At 51.9% G+C, this 18770-nt stretch overlaps 1 protein-coding gene across 4 annotated transcripts; it reads left to right on the top strand.

Annotated features, from left to right (window-relative positions):
- Positions 1-6920: 6920 nt before the first annotated feature.
- MGAT1 (mannosyl (alpha-1,3-)-glycoprotein beta-1,2-N-acetylglucosaminyltransferase) lies at positions 6921-18378 on the top strand. Of its 4 annotated transcripts, XM_029584802.1 has the most exons (3): positions 6980-7057; positions 7833-7988; positions 15367-18378. In XM_029584802.1, the coding sequence occupies exon 3, from the start codon at positions 15450-15452 to the stop codon at positions 16779-16781; it is 1332 nt and encodes a 443-aa protein (XP_029440662.1). In that variant the 5' UTR covers positions 6980-7057; positions 7833-7988; positions 15367-15449; the 3' UTR covers positions 16782-18378. The 4 variants fall into 4 exon arrangements, with proteins under 4 accessions (XP_029440661.1, XP_029440662.1, XP_029440665.1 ...); XM_029584801.1 differs by lacking the exon at positions 7833-7988 and having other exon boundaries at positions 6921-7057; XM_029584805.1 differs by lacking the exons at positions 6980-7057; positions 7833-7988 and adding an exon at positions 12210-14195.
- The last annotated feature ends 392 nt before the right edge of the window (positions 18379-18770 follow it).

Raw genomic sequence — 18770 nt, 5'->3', positions numbered from 1 at the left:
CCGCCTTAATTGGGGTGGGACCCAGAGAGTCCCGCTCGAATGACACTGCTGCCAAAAGGATCAGCTGATGCTCCCCTAACATCAATCCGATAATGACGAGCGAAGGTATGCAACGACTTCCACGTGGCTGCTCTGCAAATCTCCTGGCTAGAAACTAAACGACTTTCTGCCCAGGAAGTTGCTTGAGAACGCAGTGAGTGTGCCTTAAGCCCCTCAGGAACAGACTTACCACAGCCAATGTATGTGGATGCGATCGAACTTTTCAACCAACGAGCAATAGTTGCTTTTGATGCCTGTAGGCCCTTCTTGGGCCCCTGCCATAGGACAAACAAAGGATCCGACCGTCTGAATGCATTAGTGACCTCCAAATATCGCATGATCACTCACCGCACATCTAGACGCTTCAAATCGGAACCGTGCGAAGACTTTAGGTCCGACGCCGAGAAGGAAGGCAATTCCACCGTCTGATGAACATGAAAAGCCGATACCACCTTCGGCAAGAACGAAGGAACCGTACGCAGAGACACGCCGGCATCCGAAATACGTAAGAACGGTTCCCTACAATACGTAAGAACGGTTCCCTACAAGAAAGTGCCTGAAGCTCCGACACCCGACGGGCTGACGCAATGGCCACTAGGAACACGGTCTTGAGCGTGAGAGGGGCCGAGTTGAGACCTTTGAGCACCAAAGTCAAATTCCAAGAAGGACAAGGGGTCTAAATGGGGGACGCAAGGTCCGAACGCCACGCAAAAATCGAGCTACATCCGGGTAGCACGCGAGAGAGAATCCGTTTACCTTACCCCTCAAACACCCCAGGGCCGCTACCTGAACCCTCAGAGAGCTGTACGCCAAACCCTTTTTCAAGCCCGCCTGCAGGAACATAAGGATATTCCCTACCGAGGCCCGGAGCGGTGGAACTTTAGCTGCCGCGCACCAGGCGTCAAACACTTTCCACACTCTGGCGTAGGCTAGCGTGGTGGAGGGCCTTCTCGCCCGCAGTAGGGTGGAAATGACAGGCTCTGAATATCCTTTCCTCCTCAACTGCTTCCTTTCATAAGCCAAGCCGCCAGACAGAAGCGGGCCGCCCGCTCGAAAAATACGGGTCCCTGGCGAAGCAGGCCCTGAAGATGACCCAACCTTAAGGGTCCGTCCCGCGCCAGGTTGACTAGATCCGCGAACCACGGTCTTCTTGGCCACTCCGGGGCCAAAAGAATCACTGGCCCGCGATGGGATTCTATGCGTCTTAACACTTTGCCTATTAGAGGCCACGGGGGAAACACATAGAGGAGGATGTGACGAGGCCATGGAAGCACCAGGGCATCTACCCCCTCCGAACCGCGTTCTCGCCTTCGACTGAAGAAACGCGCTGCCTGTGCATTTTGCCGAGTCGCCATCAGGTCCAGACGCGGAATTCCCCATCGCCGGGTGATGAGACTCATTGCCTCGGCCGAGAGCTCCCACTCTCCGGGATCCAAGTATTGACGACTTAGATAATCCGCTTGTACGTTGTCGACGCCCGCTATGTGGGTGGCCGCTATGCGGGAGAGATGACGTTCCGCCCCGGACATTAACAACTACGCTTCGTCCGCTACCGGCCGACTTCTCGTGCCGCCTTGGCGATTTATCTACGCTACTGTGGATGCGTTGTCTGACAGAACTCGCACTGCCCGCCCTTGTACCAACGGGAGAAGTTGGCGCAAGGCGAGACGTACCGCCCTGGCAATAAATTGTCTGGGATCAACCACCAAGCTAAGCTGGAACGAGCCAGCTCCAGCAGCGGCAATTGGGCGCCGTAATCTCCTGATTTCTGGTCCCAACGGGAGAGGAGAGCGAGCTGTAAAGGACGTATATGAGCAAATGCCCACGGCACCATCTCCAGAGTAGACACCATATGACCAATGACTTGTAAATAATCCCAGGCCGTGGGCAACGGGAGATCTAGTAAGGCCTGCACCTGAAACATCAGGTTCTCTAGTCTCCGCTGAGTGAGGAATACCTTGCCTTCCAAGGTATCGAAACGCGCCCCCAAAAATTCCAACTGTTGACTCGGGACCAACTGGCTCTTCGCAAAGTGGACCACCCAACCTAGCGATTGAAGTTGCTGCACCACCGACTGGACTGCCCGCTTGCACGCCTCCTGCGACTTCGCCCGGATTAGCCAATCGTCCAACTAGGGATGCACCAGAATTCCGTGGCGTCGCAGATAAGCTGCGACAACTATGAGAACCTTGGTGAATACCCTCGGGGCTGTTGCTAGCCCAAACGGAAGGGCGCAAAAACGGGAAGTGCTCCCCCAATACTGTGAATCTTAGGTACCTCTGGTGACGTTCCCTGATCCCGATATGAAGATACGCCTCGGCTAGATCCAAAGAAGCCAAAAATTCTCCCTTGTGGACGGCCGCAATAACAGATCTGAGCGTCTCCATACGAAATCAGGGAACGCGCAAGGCCTCGTTCACTCTTTTCAAATCCAAAATTGGGCGAAACGTACCTTCCTTCTTCGGGACCACGAAGGAAATGGAATACCTGCCTGTTCTGGTCTCCTCCGGAGGAACAGGCAATATTGCTCCCAGAGCCCGTAACCTGTGTACCATGTGGGCGATAATCTGCCTCTTTTCCTGAGACCCGCAGGGGGAGATCATAAAAAGATCCCGGAGGGGACGAGCAAACTCCAACTCGTAGCCGTAGCGAACGACGTCGAGGACCCACTGATCCGATGTGACCTTGACCTATTCCTCCCAAAACAGGGACAACCGACCTCCGATGCGGGGAAGGGAGGAATGGGCCTGCGCGCCTTCATTGCGAAGGCTTTCCGGCGGGTAAGTTCTGCGAGGATCCCAGACGCTGTGGACGTCTGCCTCGAAAGGAAGGAGACCAAGGCTGAGACCTGGGGACCTGCTGTTTCTGCAGGAAAGGGGCCCCCCTTCCCATGCGAAACCAGCGTTGGCCCCGAAATCGGGACCGTACATTTCCAAAAGAATGAAAAGAACGGGGCTTGTCCTCCGGTAACTTGTACACCTTGTTGTCCCCCAAGTCTTTGATGAGCTGATCCAGCTCCTCACCATCAATAATTTTCCCTTGAAGGGAAAAGAGGCGAGGCGCGATTTTGACGAGGCATCCGCCGACCAACGCCTAAGCCACAGCAAACGCCGAGCAGCGACCGCCGATGACATGGTGCGGGCCAAGGTTCTCAACAAATCATACAAGGCATCCGCCGTGTAAACAACCGCCGCTTCCACACAGTTGGCCTGCTCAGCCTCGGCTGGTGGGAGCTCCTGTGTGGTAAGCAATTGTTGAACCCAGCGGAGAGTAGCGCGCTGAACCATACTGCTACATGCCGCTGCTCGGACCCCTAAGGCCGCTATCTCAAAAATGCGCTTTAACAGAACCTCTAACTTTCGGTCTTGGAGATCCTTCAAGGCTACCCCTCCCGTGACAGGAATGGTAGTATGCTTAACCACAGCAGTCACTGCCGAATCCACGGAAGGGACCTTAAAAATATCCAAAGAATCCGCTGGCAGGGGATACAACTTATTCATTGCCCTGCTTACACGCAGGGATGCCTCCGGCACTTCCCATTCTTTGGACACGATCTGTAAGACCTTGGCATGTAAAGGAAAAGTCTGCGGGGGGGGCCCTTAGACCTGCCATAGCTATGTCCCCTGTGGAAGTGTCAGTGTCCTGCTGCGGCGCTGGGATTTCTAACTCCTTCAAAACATGAAGGATTAAAAAGTTAAGTTCATCTTTGCCAAAGAGGCGCAGAATCTGGGGGTCATCGCCTTTGAGCGCTCCCTGAGCGTCAGAGACCTCTGTCCCTGTGCCATCCGGAGACCATGTGCCATCCGGAGACCCCTGGGTAAAATCCGGAGCTCCCGGACCTCCCTTTCCCCCTAGGGAATAAATTCTAGCAGCATCCGAACCCCCCACTTTGTCCTGAGACCCAGACCGGCCTTGCTCAGGGGAACTCTGGGGACCGTAGGGGGAGGGGGTTCATCCGGCTCCCAGCCTGCCTCCGCGTCTAAAAACGCCTGATGCATTAACAAGACAAATTGGGAAGAAAAAGGCACTTTCCTTTTGTTGGATCCCCCCGCGGGCTGGTCCCGAGGGGGAGGGGCTCGAGGAGCCTCCAAATCCGACTCACGGCACGGGCTTAGGGCAGGAGGAGAGTTAAAAGAAAAATCCTCCTCCTCCGATGCCGAATCAGCAGGCTGCCGCGCAGTCAAAATGGCCGCCGGCTCCCTAACAGTGGGAGGCGGGGCTAAGGACCGCGCGGCTGCCAGCCTGCCTAATCGCTCCGAGGAAGGACGAGAAGCCGTGCTGCGGGCTGCGCTCGGCCCCCGGGAGGGTCCCTCGCCCCCGGGAATGCAGTGGGAGCAGAGACCCTCCCTGGAGAGTCGCGCCCCCGTCTTGCCACAGGCCGTGCAGGCCGAAGATCGGGGCATCCTGAAGCTGCAGAAAAGGGCGCCCAAAAGTAAGTAGCTGGGTCTGGGAGCAGTAAATTCGCGCCAAAAAAGCTGTCGCTGCGACTGGCAAATTCGCTGGGTGAAGAAACCTCACCCCCTCCGGAGTCCCCGGTCAGCGCGGCAGGCTAGGGCTACAACGGACCGCAGCCTGTTTCCAACAGGGCTTACGGGTCCTTAATCTTTAATTCTAAATTTAATTAACTTTTTTTTTTTTTTTTTTTTACAAATAAACAAGGCCCTCTTCAGGTTAAAACACCTGGAATGAAGCAGAGATAGATGGGGGAGGGTGACCGGACCACCGGTAGGCTTTCCCCCGGACCAAAAGGGACACAACACCGGGAAAAAGAATGAGAGCAATGCTCTCACAGCCTGCCTCTATGCTGCAGTGAATAACACGCTGCGCTGAACCAGAAAAAGGGACAAGAAACGAAATAAACCAAAACTCTTTTTTTTTTTTTTTTTTTTTGTAAACTAGTTAGAGAACCAACTAATTGATCTAGACAGTATAACTAACAAGTAATAATTAGTAAATGACACCTGAAAGATTTTTTGTCAGGATAGACAGGACCGCAGGTTATGTCTCTCAATCTGCTGGAGTCAGAGGAAATACTGAAGGATAGCAGGTGGCACACCAGTATATCTGGGAGGTGCTTTCAGTTTTCTCTCTGACTCCATCTGCTGGAGGGGAGGCATAACCCAGCAGTCTGGACTGATCCTGGTACGTACAGGGAACATGCATATTATATAATGGTTTGTTACTGACGGGCCAATCTAATACAGTGTTATACCTTGTTTTAGTGGCAGCGGCAACTACTCGAAACAAGTCCGTCATATCCCCTTGCCAAACTACTGTTCTGATAGCTGCCCTTACCTTGGGATCGGTAGAAATCATAGTGAATCTTTTTGATCAATCATAATGTCTCCCGCCCCCGATTCATATAATCTTACTAGCCAGCGGTCAATAGGTTCTCCTGGTTTTTGCCCCATGCGATCCTCCATTACTTGTGTACCCTCCTGTTCTATAGCTCTACCATCGCTGGTCTGCTTTAATTTACGCCTGACTATGGGACAGGCTTGCTCTACGGGGGGAGGGGGTATTACTGCCTCCTCCTCACTGTCCGTAGAGTCCCATATGTCCCCCGTCCCATATCTCTGGATCCCAGTCATCTTTCATAATACATGCTCGAATTTTAGAATGATTTACTCTTCCTCTTCGTTTTCTATATTTGTGTTGTGCTACCCACACAACGGCTCGTTCGGCCACCGTCTGATAATGTTCTGTCTTCTGTTTAAACGTCTCTAAGTGACACCTAAGCATAACATTATCTTTGAGGAGGTTGTCTATCTCTTGCTCTAGTTCAACTAATTTCTCTTGCAACACGCTTTTTTGTTCATGACATTTCCTATATCCTGTTAATACTACCCATCCTCTCCGTCCCACTGTCCCCAATTTTTTTCCTTTTATTACGGGGACCTGTTGGAGTTGATTTACAATATCTAAAGGTTCTCCTCCTATATCCCAAGCCTCCGCAAGCCCTGTATTTGTAGCTCATTCCTGGGCCAACATTTTATACGGGGTTTTTTCCCATCCGGGAATTTTTAGATCCACCGGGCTTGGTGGTTCGGATGTCTCTTTTCCGTTTTTCCTTTTAAATAGAGACATCCTGTTCAGTGACGCCAAATGTTGGGAATGAGAGAGTAAGGGACTCTGACACAATATCTATGACATCATTTATTAACGTGACATCATGGTAATAGACATTATTTACAGAAAGTTATTTACATACCACATGATTGCATATGCCATCCAGCACCCTTCATGTCATCAGCCTTGTATCGAGGAGTCGTCAGGTCAGCAAAGGCGAGAAGGGGGTTTTCAGTGTCCAGCACTCTATACGTCTATAGAGGCACTATCTCCTACTCCCGCCGGACACTGGAAAGTCCTGCTCTTTTATACCGTGCCGTAAACAAGTGTGCATGCGAGAGAGAAATGATTGATCACTATCCCCCCCCACATGTTATGTGTCAACAGTTGCTACTGCCCAGTCGGCTTCACCCTGTCCCTGGCATGTAGGGGTTGATCAGACCGCCGTACTCCTGACAGGGAGCCAGAAAGCTGAGCTGCACAACCTGTTTAACAAGAACATGTTTATCCTACAGAAGTGTACTGCAACTCTCGAGTTAATAGCTGACGGCTTCCGGGGCCTCGCCTTAAAGGAGCCCCTGAGACCACCATTGTTAAAAAAAAAAAATCAAAATTAGAGTAAACATATAGTTCGGCGCAAGTGCTGCCCCAACCCCCTCCTCTTTGGTAAAAAAAAAAAAAAAAAAAAAGGATGGACTGCCAGAGACCGGAACTGCACCCTCCTGACCCCTCCTCTTAATCACAAACCAGGCCCGGTGGAGGCTCCAAGTGCTCCGCAGGCTCCCGGCCCGGCGGCGGCCATTTTTCAAAATGGAGCCGCCCAGCCTTTACTACTATCACGTGATAGGGGCAAAGGCCGGGCGGCGCCATTTTGGAAAAAATGGCCGCCGCCGGGCCCGGAGCCTACGGGGCGCTCCGGGCCCCCCACTAGACCACCGGGGATGGATTTGTGAGTAAGGCGGGGAGAGTCCGGCGGATGGGGGTCCTGGCCTCTGGATTTTTGTATTGAAGGGAAGGCGCCTGCTGCCGTTACTGAAACTTTTTTTTTGTACATGTACAATCAGCCGCCTGGGGATGCGGGGCGTCCTATTGAGGTCCCCGGGAATTTTTGGCAACTTTCGGGGGCTGTGGCTCCCACTAATCCCGGGGCCGGCATCGCGCGTTTTCCCGTTGCAAACCGTAATCCCAGATTTACGCTCATGGGTTTTGTCCTCCAAAAGGGATGTCGGCCGTCAGGGCGCGACGTGTAGCAGTGAGGGCTGCGGGGAACACAGCCTGAGCTTTCCAATCCACTTTCACTCTGCAGTCCATTACAGTGGGTTGGGAGCTAGGAGGCGCAGAGAAAGGAAGAGCGTGGCTTTCCAGAAAGATCGGAGGGGGTTGTACAAGAGCTTTATCAGCTTCTCCTCCCCCCAGCTCTGACAGTTCGTCACCAAAAACCTTCCTTTCCTCCGCCTTCAGCAGCGACCTTAGGGGAGGGTCGGGGGATCGGCCGCCTTAGCGGAACGGCCTGTTGAGCTCTGGTTCTCTCTCGCAAGCTGGGGGGGGGGGGGTCCTGCTCTGGCTAGCGGGCATGGACTTGAAAGGCTGCCCTCTTTCCCCCAGGCTCTGGAAGGGTTACCCTTCGGTTCCTCCCCCATCGCCGCCTCTTGGGCTGTGCTGACAGCTTCCCCCTCCGTGCACTGACCTGGCAGCCTTTCCTTCCTCTTATCTCGAGCCTACAGGACACGTTTCCTTCCCGCGACCTGCACTCTAGCAGAGAGTTGGAGAGCTTCAGTCCCGGGCAAGCAGCAAGAGGGTGGGAGAGGAGAGAGGGCTGGCCAAAGTTCAGAGAAGTTGGAGCAGTGCACAACGGGTTGCCAGGAAATCGGATCTCTGGGGTAAGGCGAGATTGAGCAGCAACAAAGTCAGAAAAGTTACTTAATAGAGTCCAGTAAGGTTAGACAAAGAACAAGAGACGGAGAGAAACACACAGCCTATAAAGTGTATGTATGTGAGATAGAAAGGGCTTATACCGTACAGATAGCCTGCAATGTGTGTGACAGAGGAAGGAGTTAAAGGGCTGCGCAGTACACCCTGTGGACAACAGAGAGACATATTCTAGTTTGTGTGTGTGAGCGAGAGAGGGGACTCTACCACACACATAGCCCATAATGTGTGTGTGTGTGTGACAGAGAGAGGGGGCAAAGGGACTGTACCCTAGGCCATGTGTGCTCTGCATTCTCTCTGCTATATTTTTTTGTATGTTGTGTGTGATGCGTGGGTTATCTCTCAGAGTACGACTCGGTGAACATGTTCAAGGCCGGATGGATCTTATTAATTCCACCCTTTCCGCATCACCCCCTTTTATTTATTTATTTATTATCACCAGCTGTAGCTGAGGATAATCCGTGTCTTGGATTAAACACATCCTGAGCCTGTCACTTCCATTGCACTTCCAGTGTTTCTTCTGCTGGCCCACTCTCTGTTGGGGTGCCTCAGGGCTCTGTCTTGGGCCCTCTTATCTCGATATACAAAATCTGATATCCCCCCATGACTCTCCGACCTATCTTTGTAACTCCAGGCCTTGACAAATTTTGTTTGAAACTAGGAGCCAACATAAAACTTAGGAGCCACTAGATGAGAGCTCACCATAGCTACTTAGAGCCTAATTTACTAAGATTATTTTCATTATTTCTTCACTTACCTCCATGGCTAAGGTCCCCACCAGTCTCTGCCATCCCCTTTCTGTCTCTCAAGCCACCACCTTCATCCCTACAAGTCTCAACCACCTACTCTCTAGCCAGCCAGCACTTACCAACGGAGCGCACTGTTAACCTGCCATTGGACGCGCGTTTTCCCTTACCCCTTATTCAGTAAGGGGCGGAAAACACGTGTCCAACCCGCCGAACCTAATAGCGCCCTCAACATGCAAATGCTTGTTGATGGCCCTAATAGGTATGCGTGCGGGATTCAGTAAGTAAAATGTGCAGCCAAGCCACACATTTTACTTTCAGAAATTAGCGCCTATCCAAAGGCTGGCATTAATTTCTGCCGGTGCCGGGGAAGTGCACAGAAAGGCAGTAAAAGCTGCTTTTCTGTGCACCCTCCGACTTAATATCATGGTGATATTAAGTCAGAGGTCCCGAAGGGTAAAAAAAAAGTTAAAAAAAAAAAAAAAAATTTGAAGGTGGCTGTCGGGTCAAAAACTGGACGCTCAATTTTGCCGGCGTCCGGTTTCCGAGCCCGTGGCTGTCAGCGGGCTCGAGAATGAGCGTCGGCTGTCAAACCCGCTGACAGCTGCCGCTCTGGGCCAAAAGGAGGCGCTAGGGACGCGCTAGTGTCCCTAGTGCCTCCTTTTGCCCGTTTCTACCGCCGGACCTAATTTAAATACTGAATCGCGTGCACAGGCGAGTGGGCATTCGCCCGCTCTCCTGCGGACTTTACTGAATCGGCCCGAATGTGAGCCAGTGGGCTGGCTCCTGTTTTTTTTTCAAGTCCAGCACTGCACAGCTGTCTCACAGTTCCACTGGCTTGCAAGACCAGCACAGGAGTTCAGGCATAATATGTTTCAGACTCGAAGAAAGCAACTGTTTGGGGGCGGGGGCAGGAAAATCCTGAGTGCCACAGCTAAATCTAGGCAACCTGGCACCTGTGATTTATCAAGCCTCGCTGCTCCTGAACTCTCCTAATCTCAACTTGCTTGTCTGTCTGATTTCTGCATCACCTGAAACTTAATATGGCCAAGATCGACCTTTTTCTTCTTGAGGGGACAGGGGCCTCCTCTCCTCACTACTCCCCTTCCTTCCTTTTCTATGGACTCTTATTTTCCCAGTCCCTCTGCCGGAAACCTTGGGGTCATCTTCAACCTGTTCTCCATGCACTTCCAAAGCACCACTAAAACGTCACTTCTTTCTTTATTTATTTAAAAATCTTCTGTGCCACATTATCCCATATTCTAAGCAGCTTACAAAGAACATTTGTTAATAGAACATATACATAATGCAACAGACAAGAAATCTCATCCTGCTAAGTGATGGGCCACAGGTACTTGGTTATCCTGACAATTAAAGGCCAAGGAATCTGACATCGTAGCAATTATACGATTTAATTAAACATCACACCAAACAAGGCCCTCGCCAAAATTCGTCCCTTCTCTGAACACATTGCCAGAAACTTTTATCACCATCGGTTTAGACTGCTGCAACCTGCTACTCATAGGTCTCCTGTTGAACTCTCTCTCCCTACTACGGTCTATCCAAAATTCAGCTACACAACTATATTTATATATTTAAGATTCTTACATAACTGCCTTCTGACCTAGCAGTGTACAACCAATCCTAAAACTCTCATACTACAATAAGCACCAAAAATACAGAAAACCTTTCAATATCGTCCGCCCCTACCAAATCCCACCAAACATCACAATGTTGCCCGACACCCTCATGCTGTATTTAGAACACAAGACCGGCCATACTGGGTCAGAGCAAGGGTCCATCAAGCCCAGCATCCTGTTTCCAACAGTGGCCAATCCAAGTCACAAGTACCCAAATAATAGACAGACCCCATGCTGCTAACACCCAGGGATAAGGAGTGGTTTTCCCCCAAGTCTACCTGCAACCCAGATATGCTAACTACCTCTATCACATCCTCCTGAAATAAATTCCAGAGTTTTAATTGTGTTTGGTGAAAAGGAATTTTTTCCAGTTTGTTTTAAATGTGCTACTTACTAACTTCATTGGGTGTCCCCCGGTCTTTATATATTTTGAAAGAGTAAATAACCGATTCACATTTACCCATTCTAGACCTCTCATGATCTTAAAGACCTCTATCATATCCCCCCTCAGCCGTCTCTTCTCCAAGCTGAACAGTCCTAACCTCTTTAGTCTTTCCTCATAGGGGAGCTGTTCCATACCCTTTATCATTTGGTCGCCCTTCTCTGCACTTTCTCCAGTGCAGCCATATCCTTATTGAGATGCGGTGACCAGAATTGTACACAGTATTCAAGGTGCGGTGTCACCATGGAGCGATACAGAGGCATTATGACATTTTCTGTTTTATTCATTCCCTTCCTAATAATTTCTAACTTACCGATACAGTACAGTGCGCTCCGCCGGAGCGCACTGTTAGCCCACGATTGGCCGCGCGTTTGACGCACTATTCTTACCCCTTATACAGTAAGGGGTAATAGCGCGTCGAAAACGCGCGGCCAACCCCCACCGAAACTAATAGCGCCCGCAACATGCAAATGCAGCCTGATGAGCCTATTAGTTAGTCCCGCGCCATACAGAAAGTAAAATGTGCAGCCAAGCTGCATATTTTAGTTTCAGAAATTAATGCCTGCCGGCATAATAACATAGCCGACTTAATAACATAGCGATATTAAGTCGGAGGCCCCAAAATTAAAAAAAAAAATTAAAAATCGGCCCGCGGGTCTGAAGACGGACGCTCAATTATCCCGGCGTCCGTTTTCTGAACCCGTGGCTGTCAGCAGGTCCGAGAATCGACGCCGGCAAAATTGAGCGTCGGCTGTCAAACCCGCTGACAGCCGCCACTCCTGTCAAAAAGGAGGCACTAGGGACGAGCTAGTGTCCCTAGCGCCTCTTTTTACCGCGGGCCCTCATTTAAGTACTGGATCGTGCGCCCAGAAGAGTGGCCTGGGCGCGCATTGGGAGAGCTGGCGCTTCTGCCGATTTTACTGTATCGGCCTGATTGTTTCTGTTTTGACCGCTGCAGCACACTGAGCTGAGAATTTCACAGTATTGTACAGAGAGATGCCCAGATCATTTTCCTGGATGATAACCCCTAGTATGGAATCACGTGCATCACTTTGCACTTGTCCACATTAAATTTCATCTGCCATTTGGATGCCCAATCTTCCAGTCTTGCAAGGGCCTCCTGCAATGTATCATTATCCGCTTGTGATTTAACAACTCTGAATAATTTTGTCGTCTGCAAATCTGGTCATCCTGCTTGTTGTTCCCTTTTTGACATTATTTATAAATATATTAAAAAGTACAGATCCCTGAGGCACTCCACTGTTTACCTTTTTCTACTGTGAAAACAGACCATTTAATCCTACTCTCTGTTTCCTGTCTTTTAACCAGCTTGCAATCCACGAAAGGACATCGCCCCCTATCCCATGACTTTTTAGTTTCCTCATGGAGCGCTTTGACAAACATCTTCTGAAAATCCAAATACCCTACATCTGCTGGCTAACCTTTATTCATGTGCTTATTAACCCCTTCGAAAAGAAAAAACCAGAACAGGTTGGTGAGGCAAGGCTGCCAGCTCTTCTAGTAACAGCTTTCCTCTGTTGACAAGCATGGCTGAATTAGCCATGACATTTAGGACCCCCTCAGTCTCACTACTGCTCGGACGGGCACCCGCTCTCTCCTTAAAAACAAAAAGGTCTTGAAGCTTTTCTCTGTGGAGGCTTTTCCTTTCCTTCTTTCTTTGCCTTCTCTGCCTTGGCAGCCCCTCTATAGCACTTCAGTGCTTCCAAAAACATTTGGAAACATTTTGAAACTATTGGAAAAGAAGAGTGTCTGGCAGGAAGCCTGCGCCGGTGGCTCGGCTCTTCGTTCTGGTCTCCTCCTGCACGGATCCGCAATTCTTTTGGCATCGTGCAAGACGCTAAGACCCGGGGCACCAGGTCCTGAGGGTTCTGCGTGGCGTTCGCATCGCAGGTCTCCGGCTCCAGGGCTTCCTGAGCTGTCAAAGTGTCCGGCCCGGTCGGAGATCCGCCGCCTTCGGAGTGGGCGCATCGGTGCCGTCGGAGCAAATCTGAGACTTTGGGTGCTGTTGAAGCAGCTCCGGCACTTTGGGCACTGTTGAAGGAAGTCCAGCGCTTCGGGCACTGAGAAAAGTCAGCAAAGTCCAGCGCTGTCAGAGCAGCACATGGCTGGCTGAAGCCAAATCAACCCGGGGCAATCGCAGCTTGGAGCCTGGAGTCTTAGCCTTCCTCTCTTCTCTTCCAATTCAACCCTCTTCCCAGACTTGGCTCATCAGGCCAGGTGCTTTTATCTGGGCCCTTCTCCTCCATTGTCAGATCTGGAGCCCGTACCAAATGCCTAGAGTAACCTTCTTGAGTCAGCGTGTTATGCTCCCTCTGTTGCCATATTCAGATCCCATCCTTTCAAGGATGAACCCTAGCCTGCATGATTTGGCCATTCCTTTAATAATCCGTGTCTTTGGTGTGTTCTGTCTGTGCGTGTAAGCAAGATTGTAAGCTCGGTGGAGCAGGGACTGTCTCTTATTATGGGTCTGCACAGTGCTGCGTAACGTCTTGCAGCTCTCTCTAAATAATCAGAAGAGGCAGTAGCTTTTGCATTTAAGTGCCCCTCTGCAGTGAATTTGCCACTTTTATTTTAAGCAGATAAACTCTGGATATCTAGGCCAGAAGCTGCACAGAGACACATCATGTTTGTATGGGGAAGAAGGAAGAGAGCTGTTGTCTGTCCTGCTGTCTCCAGATTCCTGCTGCTTGCTCTGTCTGTGGGGCCTTTTGTCCTAAATAGGTAACTCAGTCCCCATCTGCTTTCTATGGAGACTCACCCCCTACTTCTCCTCCCACCCCTGCCCCATCAAACCAGCTAGACCAGCTAAAGGAGGGTGTGTCACAGGGGAGCCATGAGCTTGGGAGTACCTGCCTGTCAAGGTCACAGTCTCCCAGGGCTTCCAGAGGGGAGGGGAGAAGACCGAGGGACTGGAAGGGTCCCCTGGCCTGCTGTGTACTAGTCGAGTGTGGCCCTGTCCGTTTCCGAGAGAGCTCGCGCAGGTATGCTTTTAGCACACACCAGAGTGGTATGCGTGGTTACGTGGCTGTCACAGAAGCAGCATCGTGGCCACGGACCGGGGCTTCCCCTCCAATCTCAGACGCGTGTTTTGAGCTGGCCTCAAGATTTCCTGGTAGCTCAGGGCCCTCCTCCCTGTGTTTTTCTAGTGATCCGGCCTTGTACCTTGGGAGCAGGACCTCTCCATCTCTCTCCTGGAAAGCTGCTGGGCCAGCTTCGGCCTTGTCTGGCTGGAAATTTTGAATAATGTGAAATCCAGGTCAGCAGGAACGATGTGACTTGGGAGTTTCCTTGGGCTGTGATTTTACCCAGGTACAAGAAGATGAATCAGAATAACGTTCCCCATGGAAGCTCTCATGTATCCAGGCCCCAGCACCCCAGAGGTGGCTGCACGCCTCTTTCCTAAAGCACTGCATCGGAAAGTGCTTTAGGATCCAGTCTGAAGGCCAAGGGCTGTTGCTTTCGGCTGGCCTCGCCTTCCGGCCCCTGCTGGGGAGTTGAGCAGAGATGGGAGAGTTTCTGCCTGGATGAGATGCAGACCTGATGACTTTGATGTTTTTGAGTATTAATGGTAGTGCCGACCTGGAGGAGGATTATAAAAGATTTCATATGCACGCCCTAATCCAGCATAGGACGCTGCAGGCACAGATTAGATACATAAGGTGAACCTGTGCTCCTACATGGTGGGTGGGTGGGTGGGTGTGTGTGTGTGTGCGTGCGTGCGTGCGTGCCCTGGCCATTGAAGAATTACACAGTGCACAAGAGGCGTGGCTCTTAATTCTCTTCCCGTCCCTGATCTGTTTATACGGCAGCAAGTGGGTCACAGGCCAACCCAGCGGAGGTTCCTGGGTTGGACTTTCTCCCCGGGTCAGCTGGAGATGCTGCGGAGGTAGCATTCACGGGACCTTGGAAGGGAGGGAGGTAGTCATTGTGCAACAGTGACACCTAGTGGCGGGGGGTAGGGGGGGGCCCTGCTGCATCCCGCCTGGCCAAGAACTGTTGTGGCAGTGATTGGGCTAAGATAAGCTGGAGGGGGGGGGGGGGGGGGGGGGGGGGGAGGTATGAAATAAGTGGGTTGTAAAAGAAAGCTCATGGTGCCAGATCCTGGTTCTGGTTCCGGCTGAGATGGAAGCAGGAGGGGAATAAAAACCCCCAAACAACGTGGTCATGATATAAGGCTGGAAGGGGGAGTCAGGAGTAACGTCAGGCAGTGTTTCTTCACTGAAAAGGGTGGCCGATGCATGGAAATGTCAGGAGAGGTGGTGGGGGAAATATTGGAAGGTCCCCTCTGAGGTGGGGGAGCGAGGGGTAAAACTTGGGATCTGCAGCAGGGAAGACGAATGAGCCTGGAAAGGTTTTATCTGTCGCTATGGTCTGTGTTTTTATTGTGAGCATGCTGCCCTTTGAAGTAATGGAGGACGAGCATGTGCTGACTCTTCTCTGTCCCTTCCGTTTATAACTAAGTAATCTCTTTGGTCCTTAGGCTGATGGCCGTGGAGTGAGGTCTTCTCCCCAATCCCCAGCAGAGGGCGTGTGTGTGAGACAGACGGACGGGTCCCCCGAAGGATGTTGAGGAAGAGCAACGTGGTCCTCTGGGGCGTGGTGCTCTTCGTGGCCTGGAATGCCCTCATTCTCCTCTTCCTCTGGACCCGGCCAACCCCGGACACACCTGGTAATCTAACCTATGAGGTAATGAAATTGGCTCAGGACGCGGAGGATGAGTTGGAGCGCCAGAAAGGTCTCCTGCAGCAGATCCGGGAGTATAGTGCGATCTGGAGCCGCCAGCAGAAGAAAACAGTCACACCCGCTCCTGCTTCTCCTTCTCTCAGCTCACCCTCCCGAGGTAGGACGGACCCCAAGCCAGCAGAGCTGGTGATTCCCGTGCTAGTGATTGCTTGTGATCGTAGCACAGTGCGCCGCTGCCTGGACAAGCTCATCCAGTACCAACCCTCCAAGGAGCGCTTTCCAATCGTGGTGAGTCAGGACTGTGGTCACCAGGAAACCGCCCAGGTCATCGCATCCTACGGCGATGCGGTGGTTCACATCAAGCAGCCCGATCTGGGCGAGATCCCTGTGCCCTCTGACCACCGCAAGTTTCAGGGCTACTACAAGATATCCAGGCACTACCACTGGGCACTGGGTCAGGTCTTCCATGTGCTCAAGTACCAGGCAGCCATTGTGGTGGAGGATGACCTGGAAGTGGCCCCGGACTTCTTTGAGTACTTCCAGGCCGCCTTCCCACTGCTCCTGGAGGACAAGACACTCTGGTGCGTCTCAGCTTGGAACGACAATGGCAAGGAGCAGATGGTGGACAGCAGGCATCCGGAGACTCTCTACCGAACGGACTTCTTCCCAGGCCTGGGGTGGTTGCTCTTGGCCGAGCTGTGGGATGAGTTGGAGCCCAAGTGGCCTAAAGCCTTCTGGGATGACTGGATGCGGCACCCAGATCAGCGCAAGGAGCGGGCCTGCATTCGTCCAGAGATCTCTCGGACCATGACCTTTGGTCGCAAGGGGGTCAGCCATGGGCAGTTCTTTGACCAGCACCTGAAGTTTATCAAACTCAATGACCACTTTGTGCCTTTCACTGAGCTGAACCTGACTTACCTCACCAAGGAGAACTTTGAAAGGACCTTCCGGGAGGAGGTCTATGGTGCCCCTGAACTGCGAGTGGAGGAGCTGCAGGGTAACCAGCGACAGGAACTGGGGGCTGTCCGAGTGCAGTACTCTAGCCGTGAGGCCTTCAAGGCTTTTGCTAAGGCGCTGGGCGCCATGGATGATCTGAAGGCAGGTGTGCCTCGAGCTGGCTACCACGGAGTGGTCACCTTCCTCTATCGCAGCCGCCGTGTCTACCTGGCACCGCCCCCGGACTGGACAGGCTACGACCCCTCCTGGAGCTAGTGCTACTCAAGGACACTGATCCATTCCCAGTCGAACTAGCGCTCACCTCTTAAGGGGTGGACTTCTTACCTGTGTGTGGCATTCGAGTGCATTCCTTGATGAAGCGTGGTTTTTGTTCTTTGCAGGGGGTGATTGTAACTTTTCTTTCCTTCCCGTTTATTTTCTTTTCAGGGATGGGTGTGCTGAAAGTTCAGGACTTCCCACCATTTTGTGTTGATTCATTCCTTGCTCTGTGGTCCTTTTCTTCTCCCCTTCCAGCTTCAGCTCGGAGGGGGATAAGACCGGATGGGCTGATGAGACACGGAGTCTGTCACCTTTAGAGTCAGGAGATGGGTCTAGGGCACTGGGGATGGAGAGCCTGTTGTCACCAGAGGACTTGAGGGATGGGCACAGCCATACAGAGCCTGTCGCCTCTGGGACAGGATAGCTTGGACTGCACCCAGGGATCGAGAGCTTGTTATTTTTAGGTCACTAGCTCGAATCCAGTTAGACAGAGGCCGCAAATCCTTTCTGTGACCTATGAACCGATTCCAGTCCCCCCCGGTGCCTGAACCCATCACGTGAGTCCCCGATAGCGTATCAGCCTCGAGAGGCGAAACCATCATGAAACGCAGCCACTGCACGATCGCTGCTTCCTGAAGCACTACGACAAGAACAGCCCCTTCCCTGCCAGCACATCGGAGACGGGCAGAGGAAGAAAGCCTCATAGCAATGGGGGGAGTAGGTGTGGAAAGCTGGGGGAGGGGGGGGGGGGGGTGGTGCAATAACCGGTCCGGGACTTAGCCCCAACCCTTCACTCCCATGAAGGGTTGGGGCCAAGTCTAAATCAAGTTTGAAGGAATTTAGGCCGCTCCCTTCCCTAAAAGAAGCTGTTTGGGAAGAGACTGCCACTTGCCAGGGGTTTGAGTGAGCCCCCAGGGCAAGCAGCACCAGGGAAAGCTTTTAGCTGTGATATTCTTCCATCATTAGCTTGCTATTTCCCTGGGAGCAGCCATGCTGGGGGGGGGGGGGTAGTCCTGAACGTCCTCCCTCACGCCCCCATGTACGAGTGGTCCCTAGCTGCCGTGACATCGCGCGTGCGTGCTTGGGCCGAAGTGGCGGTGACGTCACAAACTGACTTTGGGCACGCAGGAGCCAATCGGGCACTAGCGTGGGCGATGACTCAGGGGCACCGCTCTGAGCATGGCCACTCTCGGGGTTGGTGCAGCTTCCTCCATGCCTATAACTGATGCTTGGTGTGAATGGTGCAAAGGGGGGAAAGAAAATGGCTTGTTTTGTTGTACAAGCCCTCCAGTTGGGTTGAGTTGGTTCGTGGAGGCTGCTTAATTGTACGGTCTGGGGAGGGACATTAAACACAACTGACTTCTTTTCTTCTTTCTCTGTGCTGAAAAATAGACTCCCCGCTCCCCTGCAGCGTCCATCCAAAGAATGGGTAAGAGGTTTCGGAGTATCCCTAGCTCAAGCAAGTTATCAGTCCAGAAATAAATGGAGTATTCATAATAAATAAAGAGTTTGTTTTCTACTTTTGCAAGGCAAGGGTTTGTAACTTTGATTCTTAATGCCACAAGCTGGCAGGGTATAGGGTCAGACCGTGCCTTTCTGGAAAAGCGCTCTGAACAAAGAGCAGTCTTCCCGGACAAGAACAGGTCTTTCAGCTCGGGAACAGAAACCAGAAAAAATGGGCCTTGGCTGCTGGGATGCTTTGGTTTCCCAGCTGCCTGAGTGGAATGGTTGCCATCTATGGAACAAGGGTGCCTCCTGGTGAGAATGGAGAATGCAGCTGCCTAATCTCCTGGGCTTGAATTTCTAAAAAAAAAAATTCCTTTTCAAGGAAAACCCGAGGCAGCAAGGGAGTAGCATGTGGAAGACACATCTTGCTACTCGGCCCTTCCCCTCCTGCAACACATGCAGGCTTGGATTTGGCTGTTCTAAAAAGATTTAGCCTGAGGGTTCAAGTGCTCTTAAAAGCAATAACACAGGTGGCGAAGG

This window comes from Rhinatrema bivittatum, chromosome 19 (genome assembly GCF_901001135.1).
Source record: "Rhinatrema bivittatum chromosome 19, aRhiBiv1.1, whole genome shotgun sequence".
Taxonomy (NCBI): Eukaryota; Metazoa; Chordata; class Amphibia; order Gymnophiona; family Rhinatrematidae; genus Rhinatrema; species Rhinatrema bivittatum.
The sequence above is the reverse complement of the archived record's forward strand: the minus strand, read 5'-3'. Positions and strand labels throughout refer to the sequence as shown.

Excerpts from the sequence above, each read along its gene's own strand:
- MGAT1 (XM_029584801.1), top strand. The coding sequence starts at position 15,450 with ATGTTGAGGAAGAGCAACGTGGTCCTCTGGGGCGTGGTGCTCTTCGTG.